The 10193-nt window shown below is 35.6% G+C and overlaps 1 protein-coding gene across 3 annotated transcripts in view; it reads right to left on the bottom strand.

Annotated features, from left to right (window-relative positions):
• LOC106465856 (apoptotic protease-activating factor 1-like) overlaps positions 1-10193 on the bottom strand; it is a 74272-nt gene that overhangs the window by 57555 nt on the left and 6524 nt on the right. For all 3 annotated transcript variants that reach the window (XM_022394244.1, XM_022394238.1, XM_022394252.1), the window contains exon 4: positions 5137-5384. In XM_022394244.1, the coding sequence (XP_022249952.1) occupies positions 5137-5384 (248 nt within the window). The remainder of the gene's footprint in view (positions 1-5136; positions 5385-10193) is intronic.

Here is a 10193-nt window from a genome sequence, read left to right as displayed (position 1 = left end):
CTGACACTGAAACATTGGAGAGGGTTGGGAATATAGGGCCGTACCTTACAGATCAAATAACCTGCCTTAATGGCGGCAGGTGGACTTGGTGATGAAAACGTCAAAATTAAAACTGAGGTCGGCACCATAATTCCATCTTGACGGGTGGAGATCCTTCGAACTGCCGAAACTCCTTGATTGGAGAAACCAGCAAAGATCTCCGTCTCGGGATAGATTTCAAATCCCTCTCAACAATATCTCCTCGTGAGGAATTCAAGGAAGCCTGGGGAGTAACCTCAATGGGTATATCCCAAATGGCTTTTGAATTCAAGAGAAGTTCACTGTGCTTAGGATTGGAAGTTTCTACTAAGATGTCTCCAGAACGTAGCTTCTTAACTGACTTTGGAGAGCCAGCAAGCCCCTCTAAGCCCTTCTGAATAAAAAAGGAGACATTTGCCCTAAAGATTTATCAGACAGTGAACGCATGATCAAAAAGCGAGGTACAGGTGTACTGTGTGATGGAGACTGCTGTTCAAAGTCTTCTAGGCATGGTCGTTTACCAATTAGCTGATTTTTAACATTTTTTTTATTTGGAATGGGGGATCCATATTTAAAGAGAGAGGTTCAGTGCCCACTGACCCCACCCGCCATGGAGTCCTACAAGGGGATGCACTACAATGTCAACCAAGGACACTGCAGCAACGCCAGGGTTTCGTGAGCACTATACCCAAACACCAGTATCAGACACAATGTCCACAACACCCATTGAGAACGCCCAACATTGGTACTCAGTTGACCCTAGTCCCAGTGGACCAGCCGATTGACCCTAGGGGGCCACCCCAAGTCCACCCGTCTACAGGAATTCAAGGCCAAAGTGGTGTGTTGCAGTGCCCTAGACACCACTCAACCACCAGGATCCTCTCCTCCCCTTCACGGGTCGCCACACACGGCAAACACGTGGTTGGATGTTTAGATCCCAGAGAAAGTAACTGAAAATACAGAACCTTCCCTGGGAGGTCCCCTCACCACGTACAGGAATCCACGTTGAGGGGCTGGGTGTGCTGTTCTGCAATCTGATGAGATGGTGCTAGAAGTAACCAGTCATCCATACAATAGTGTGTGCACAGACCCAAAGAAGGGAGGTGAGAAGAAAAAGCTTGTACCATTCTGCAGAAGACACAGTGAAGATGCTAGGCCAAAGGGCAGAGCCCTGAACAGCAGAACCTGACCTTTGTACACTAAACGTAGAAATCAGTGGGATGACTTGGCTATGGGTATGTGAAGGTATGTGTTGGCAACATCAAATTTGATCATCCAGAGACCTGGTGAAAAATGCCATTGTCAGCTGAGAAAGGACTTCATGGTGAACCGAGGAGGATCCAAGAATTGGTTGAGATGAGAAAAATCAATAAATTGAAGCCAATCTCCTGTTTTATGGGCACAACAAAGTGACAGGAATAAAATCCCAGAAGAATGGGGTCAACTCTCTCTACTGCCTCCTTGATCAAGAAGTCCCTTACAGTCCTGAAACAAAAAGCCACACTCTATGGATCTGTTGAAGGTGGAAATGACACAGGTCAGAAGAATAAAGGAGGTGGAGATATGAACTGAATGACCAAACCCAACACCAGAACCTGAAGAACCCATGAATCTAGGGTGAAGGAAGTTCAGACTTCCAGAAAATAATGTAACTGTGCACCCACATACCCTACCAGCATAGGATAGTCACCAATGTCTTTGCCACCGGTCCACCCAAGAGGAAGAGCACGAAGATAAGGACAGAAACTATTGTGATTACCAATAGATCAAGGAACTGAAGGCTGAGGTTGGGACACACGATGAGAAGACATTCCCAGATTACAAAAAAATCAAGAGACCAATGATGACAATGAAGAATGTAAATGGGTGACATAAAAATTGATTCCAATGCCTCTGGATCTCCTACAAACAACAATGGATGGAGAAAAGGAGCCACCCATAACTCACGGAGTGTGACAGAAGGTAGACAAACTCCCTCAAATAAGGCATCTCTACCCAATAACTTCCAACAACACACAAGACATTGTGGAAGTCAGCAAAGGACTCAATTTTTTTACAAATTGATTTGGGGAATACTGAGATGCTTTAGACAAAAGTTGGAGAGAAGATGAATAACTCAGGAAAGCAGCGAGGGTCAGATGAACACGATAAAATTGTGATCTGTTCAAATTGATCACAGTCTGGAACCCCACATGTCCAAAACGGAATCCAGCCTTTGTGAATCTAAACAGATGTCCTCCCAGTGGTGATAAGCCAAAGCATGCTGTTCCAACAAATGTGGAGGACAAGGCATAGCTATCATCTCACGTAACTGAGTGGTAAACCTCCCAGCATGAACAACAATATCAGGTGAAGGAGGAAAAACTAAGTAGTCCTCCCCTTAACTTTTCTGCACCAGAACCTCACAAACCCGAGTGATTAATTGAAGAAAAGGAGAAGGAGGTGGTTGATCCAAATTGGCCTTGTGAGAAGCCAACCTAGTGAAGGAAGGCATTGGAAAAACTGAGTCCAAATTCTCCCCAAAATGTTCTGGATAATCAGGAAAAGCAGCTTCATTATGTCTCCATGTCACAACGAATCAACTCACGAACAGCATCAACTGAGAGTTACCCCCCCCCTGACTGTTGAGAAACGTTAAATAACAGAGGTGGAATAGGAGAGGTCTCATTAGCCTCCATGCTGGCAACAGTAAGACATGGGAATTCATGCCTGAAAACAGTTTGTCAAATTTTTACCTTTCTTTTTAGGAAATTATAATTGTACAGAAGTCCACAAGGCAATGCCAAATTGGCAATCAATAATGTAACCAAGCACAGCACTGCATCAGAGAAAACTATGACCAAATGCTTTGTCAAGAAAAAGTGATTAATTTATCTGAGTGAGGTACTTATATACAGCACCAGGATAGTGGGCGCATCGACGTAGGTTGAGAATATCACAAGACAAATATTGCCAAGAGCATTTAAGTAGGGTATAAAAGACTGGAGCAAGCAAGACAAATGCTTAGATGGGCAAAATTGAAAACCTGAAGGTCAAAGAATAGCTGTTAGTGTCAGTGCAGTAAGTGTGTTTTGGAATTTCTTAGTTAGCCTTTTATCTCTCTCCAGCTTATACCCTTAATTTGATAAGTGATGTTTAAGTCCTTTCTTTGAAGATAGTAATATTCTCCTAAAGTTTAATGTGTAACATTGACTAGTTCTTAATAAGCCTTTTTATAAGTTATTAGGAGACTTTAGTCATTTATCAAATAAAGTTGCTGTCCTTCGTCCTATGAACTAATCTAACTGATTGTTTTTTGAGTATAGATAAATATTGTTTTCATTATGTCCAGTCTCTTTCTTTCTCAAACTCAAAGTCATAGAGCTCAAGATTATTTCATAATGAATGTCTTGTGGAATCTCCTGTTATTCTGTGGACCTATCCCATCAATCTAAAGGGAATCAGTTTCACCTGAATATATCATCTTTTCACATCTGTTTTTGTTGGTAAAGGATATAAAACCATCAATAAATGAAGACTGACTTTATGATGAAATCAGGAGACTAAAATACAGAATAAATAAGGGTCAGTCCAGCACTGATACACTAACTTTTAGTTATGTGAAGTGAATAATGTAATATATTTTCCATAAGGTTGAGCTTTGATATCTCAAAAAGTGACACAAAACATCAAAGTAACATAGGTTCTTAGCTAGTCTAATACAATTCTTTTCACTCAAAAAGTATACTAATCAGGGATGAGAACAACAAACAAAACTTTGGGTTGGTCCTTGATCCCAGTCCATCAAGTTCATAAGGTCAACGAAGTGAAGCTAGAGGGGTATATGTACTCTTTGGTGCATTCTAAACTATTTTGGGGTACAAACTATTAACATTCTTTACTGCTAGAATGATTAGTAAACATTGGACTTTTGCCACTATAACTGATGTTCAAATTACCTACATTACAGACTAGTAAACACAAGCTGATAATTTAATAAAATATTTAGATAGATAGTAAAGAAAGGTGTTTATAATTGCAATGCACAGACTGTTCATTTTACAAAATACTGAAGCAATACTTGCACAAATAAGTTTCCAAAAGGGTGAATCACTGATCAACCATTTATAAACTAAGACTATTTTTTTTCTACCCTGATTTCTTGTGCATTTGAAATTCCCTGGTTCAACAAGTTCACTTTCCTGTGTATAAAATAACTTATGAGACTGAAAATGTTTGAATCTGTGACATTTGATATGTTAATAATAAGTTTTCACTTGAAAAAAAAAAAAGTCCTTAAATACTGAACATAATTACCAACTTTCACAGGATCATTTATATCTCTATCCAATTTAGGGTTCATCTAAATGATTTCACACAAAAATAAAGACCAGTGGAAAAAAAAATCTACTGTTTTGTGTTAATTCTAAACAAATGACTGAAAAAACCCACTCCTTAAAGGCTCGTAGCAAAAGACTTGAAACTTACCTCCATTACAGGGACCCTCATATGTGGATTTTGTTTAGTAAAAGATCAAAGCAGACAAAGTAATTTTAGGTTGAGCCTACAAGTACAAGTATTTTGTTTCTGATTCTTGCACCCCACCAACATTTTTCTCAGCAGATTTGAATAAACTGGGTGGATGACCTATTTGACAATAGAGGTGATGAAAATTCATCAAATGCCAGCCAACTCTCATATGCGATTAACAGAATATCATAACAGCTTTGTTCCAAACTTCTGATAACTATTTCTCAGTACCTAATGTCATCAGACCAGGTGGGTCTCAGTACTAAAAGGTTTGGGTGAATAGCTATTTGATGCAAAGTTAAGACAACATTAAACAGATGTCCATGATGAAATATAAACAGTAACTAAAATTATATTAACTCCATATCAAATTTTATTCTTAGTGAAGATTTTTGTTTAAAAAATTTTTATTATTTAAACCTGGTAAGAAAAATCCACTTAGGATACATCTTAGGCTTAATTTACCTTTATCATAAGGGACTGATTACAAATCAAGGAGTAATAGTTAATAGTAATCTTATTTTGACACTTCACTACACTTTTCAAACCTAGAAAAATCATGTCTTGCCAGCTTTGACGCAACACACACCAACACATAACGATTCTTACTTTGTTTGGAATGATAACATCATCAATGAATAAAGCAAAGTCACTGTAAAAAGCACGCTCTTTCTTCGTCAGCGTGTCCTCTAAACACAGTTCAATAACATCATGAAGAGTCTTCGAGCTTCCAGAGTTATTTCGAATTCGCCCCAAGTCCCTTTCTTCCAAAACTTCACAATAGTATTCCCATCTTCTTTCCTTGTTACCATGAGGTGCCATCATACTACCAATCATTACCAGTACAAGGAGAGAACCTACAAGCATACATATGATACTTGAAAATTAGACTTAAATAAAACAAATGGTAGACTGAAAATAAGGTTATAGGAAATATTTATACTCATACCATTAGTAAAGTTGTTGTAAATTTTCTAAAAACTAATAGGTAGAAAATGTTATGTGCAATTCTATAATTTGGATTTCATACTGAATATTGTTAGTGATAAACAATATGAGTGTTAGGCACCTATTTAATGCTGGAACTTTTCTTGTTGAGGATATTTACAAGGGGTACAGTAGAAATAATTATAGTAGCATATCTATTATTCTATTTTCCTTAGAGTGATTTTGTATTTTTATTGCATTTTTTTTTAGTATTTCTGAGCAACTAAAAACAATAAACGGTTTGAACCACAAGTAGTTACCATCCACAAATCACCAAATTACTGTCCCCTGGTGGGACAGCGGTAAGTCTTCAGATTTACAATGTTAAAACCAGGAGTTCAATTCCCCTCAGTGGACATAGCAGATAGCCCGCTGTGGCTTTGCTATAAGAAAACACACACACACACCAAATTACTACTCTCTATCTTTCTTTAGTCACTCCTGACTACTACCTACACAGAATTTATTTTCACTGACTCCATTCTCACAAGTACTCAACAGTCACAGCTGCTAGATTTTGCTCTTAGTTCTCAATCCATGCTGTTGTTTTTCATCTAGATCCAATGTCTATGTCCTCATCTTTGAGAAGATTGAGATTATAGTGTACATAACAAATGTAGTTATTCATTATACTGTGAAACAGTATCATTTTTTGTTTTTACATTACTGAACTCCTTCCTATGGCATTTTTGAACAGCTACAATTGGCACAAAGCTTAACACTTGCATAGCACTGTAAATAATGGCTGGCTCTCACAAAGACTGTTCCATTGTAATAAAGTAATAAAGGCATAATGTTGCTAGTGGCTTTCTTATACTGTAATGTAACTTATGTCCAACTCTATCTCGTCACAACCCAAAGATGTAAGGCAGCCACTAGACTACCTTTGACAGTATTTGTTAATTATAAATAAGATTTGTTATAAATACCCTTGCCCCCACTTCTGTTTAATGGGCACCTCCACTCTGTCTTATACTAGTTGGATTAAACCAACCCAAAGTGGAACTCTACATATCAACCTTGAAAGTCGCAAGCTGCTAAGGAAGCAAAGGTTCTACCACTATACTAGAAGAGAAAGGAAGGGAGGAATTCACAGAGGAAAAGAAAAAAAAAAAGAAGGGTGCATAACCGAACTGGAATTATTAATAATATGCATAAGCTCTCAGACGTAAGAGACTATGCTATGGCTTTCTGCAAATATGGACAGCTAAAACTGGCCAGATGTGACAGTGGGGAATCTAACCTGGTGCTGAGTTTTGCTGTTTGGAAGGAGAAGTATATCTTGGAACATAAAACCTAGGAAATCTTGCAGCAGGCCTACACAGGGGCAGATGGGCTTAACACTCTCTTGGTGCAAATTTTGGGAGAAAGAAGCATTCCTTTATAGCAACACTGAGCATGGATGGATTCCACTGTTTTCAGCACGTATGTTTATATATTTTTGGGGGGTGGGGGTGGTAGGGGACCTTTCTATTCATGGAAGCTACATGAAAAAAAAAACCCATAACTTTTTACCGCCTCCAAATGTAGTGTAAGTAATGGACACAAAGTTTTTGTAGGCCATCCACATTTTCACCAGCAATATCTCACCCATGAGACATCAAGTTCCAGAGAACAAGAAAAACCATGAGATTATTAACTTGATGAGAAGTGACATGAAAAACATGAAATAAGTTGTCTCCTAGAAAGGAATATAAAGTAAAAGATATTGTACATTACAACTGGTGAAAGTAGAAGAGAAATCCCACAGCAAGTAATATTAGGTTTACTGCCTTAAAATGGTGCAGTAGAAGTTAGATATCACAGAATACTGCCTGAACAAGACAAAGGAGAAGATCATGATCTGAATGATTATACAGAGAAGAAGGGAAAGTGAGGGTTATTGGAGAAAATATCCAATTAACCTTCTGAGTCACCCAAATCTTTGGGGGAAGGAGCAGTCTGAGAATAAATCAACCTGTCTGTGTGGTAAAGAATACAGAAAAATAAAGCATCCTAACAAAGCAAATCCCACAAAGAAGCAAGTGTACTGGACAACAGCTGAAGAAAACAGAGCAGCATGCAGAATCTCAGATAAAAATGGTAGAGAAGACAGCAAGTTAAGAAGTTAAAAAGACAAAGATAAGCAGAATGCTGGAGAAGAAAATTCCGAGCTTGCTAAGAGTTATAACAAATGTTACTTAGCTTAAAATATACATTTAATAGTCGTCAGTTGATACAGACTGAACAAACAAAAAAGATTTGTGGAAACAAATGTTTCACAAAATTTCATTTTTAAAGAAATTATGCAATGGAAAAAAAACAGTTTTTATTCCCTTTGTAAATGTTTCAAGTCAGTAAAATCTAAATTTCTTTACATCTTGTGTGTATGTGTTAGCATCCAGCATCCAAAGTTGGCTGGCTCAATTACTGTAATTTTTGGTATGGTAACTGAAAACTGTCCAATTGTGTTCATGGGTTATTTTGTTTAAGAAGGAAGATAAAAAGAACACCCTGAAATAAGGCACATTCCTACTTTTTTATAAATTTTTATCTTCCATCACTAACGGTTGGCTGGCTTGAGTAATGTAATTTTTATATGGTAACTTGGAACTGTCCAATGGTGTAGATAGAATTTTGTTTTTAATTTTTCCCATACAGGTATCATCAACTAGCATAAAAACTATACAGAATGATTTTGTTTTGTTTTAATTTATAATGAAGCATTTTTAAGTAATTCAAAACTGTACTTTTAACACGAATTATAATAAAATTTTTCTATTCTGTTACAAATTTTTTGTTTAAAAAGTGCATAATTGTAAGAGTAAGGTTACACATCCACATTTGAAATAGTGTTGATAGCTGTTTTAAGAGTCTAATCAGGAAGCAATTGATTATTATTTTGAGTTGTTTTTTGTAACAGCAGACAAAATATATATAAAAAAAAAGCTTTATGAGCAGCAAGTAATTTTTTTATTTTAATCAAAGTTTGACCTAACTTAAATAATTCTCAAGTAAAAATGTCTTAGGCCTTTATAAAGTTAAAAAGATAAGCAATATAGGCAAGCCAACTGATCATAAAACAATAGTTGAATTTTAAACATGTATTTTTATCTACTAACAGAAAATAACACTTAAAAAATGTGTAAAACAATCACAAAGAACTTTTATTATATAATGTGGCAGTTTTTGTATGGTTAAAACACACTCTTGAATAAATTTATTTATAAAGTACATAAACAGAAAATTATTAAATTGAAACTCTTTTTCACATAGATTCATCAAACAATAGAAAACATGAAAAAAAAAGAAAAAGAGGATTTTTACTTCAAGCTTTTACTTTTAAGAAAACCAAGTTTTTAACTAAAATACTTGTTTTTAATGTTAACATTTTCCTAAACTTAAATTGTATTCTGATAGATACTTACCTCCTCTAACAAAAAGCTTTCTTGATTAATACTGCCTTCTATCAGTGCAAATTTATTTGCTCGCCACTAACCTTGCAACTCCCACTTCTTTCTACGTATCAACATGTAAATGATCATGCAGAAGTGGGAGTTGCAAGGCTAGTGGCAAGTGAAAAAATTTCTGCCTACACAATAGGCTATCTGTTCTGTGTCTACCACAGGTATCAAAAACAAGTTTGTTGTGTTGTAACTCTTATGACTTACAGCTAAGACACTGGGGGGCTTAATTCTGGCAATATACAATTTGTTTAATTTTACTTACTCTAGGCAAGTTATCAATTGTTGCATAAATGATTAACAAAATATTTTCAAATGTAAAATAATGTTTCAATATAAACTTAAAATACAGCCTGAATGAAATAACCATTTAACACAAACAAATGGTTAAGAAATGCTGAGCAAACACTAGCTGATAAAAATAAAAACTTCTTGCTATTAACATTAAGAATGAAAGTATGTACAAATATGCTTAATACTAAATTTGATCATGGCTTAGCTACAGAAGTAAAATAAAAAAAAATGCTTAATATATTTCATTTATAATTTGTACAACTATTTCAATGTGTTTACTATGGTAGATACACACTGTCTATACATAATTTTATAACTTAATATACATGTATGCATTAGAACTACCATGCTTTCTTTTATATCTGAAAGTAAAAATGCCATAAAATAATTTAGTATAGGAACAGCAAAGGAGTGGTTGTTCACACATATAACAAATTTATTTACAGACAGATAGTCAATGTGTAAAAAAACAAATACAAACATCTTTACTTATAATGTATATAAAATAACTTATAATTCTGAATCTCTAGCTTGATTCTGCTTCTCATAGCTCACTATAATTACAGTAAAATGTCACTATTATGAGACTCAAAATTTTTAATTGTCACTTGCTGTTATGATTTTAACTTTCTTATTCACAATCTGCTAGAACTATAGCAATCGATGTGTTCGAAGGAAAACAAAATTTGATTATAAACAAGATTACGACCCTTATGATAAACAACACTGTTTATTGACAAAAAGGGGACATGGATAAACGTTTCAGAATTCTATCAGATTCCATCTTCAGTATTTAAAGCAGAATAAATGAATTTACATCAGTCTTTATACATTTTCAAAGTACAGTTGCTAAATATAACGATAATTAAACTAATAAAACACTAAACAGTAATCATGGGGAGAAACTACAGCAAGAAAACACAACGAATAAAAAAAAAAAAC

The sequence above is a fragment of the Limulus polyphemus genome, unplaced genomic scaffold, assembly GCF_000517525.1.
Source record: "Limulus polyphemus unplaced genomic scaffold, Limulus_polyphemus-2.1.2 Scaffold71, whole genome shotgun sequence".
Lineage (NCBI taxonomy): Eukaryota > Metazoa > Arthropoda > Merostomata > Xiphosura > Limulidae > Limulus > Limulus polyphemus.
The sequence above is the reverse complement of the archived record's forward strand: the minus strand, read 5'-3'. Positions and strand labels throughout refer to the sequence as shown.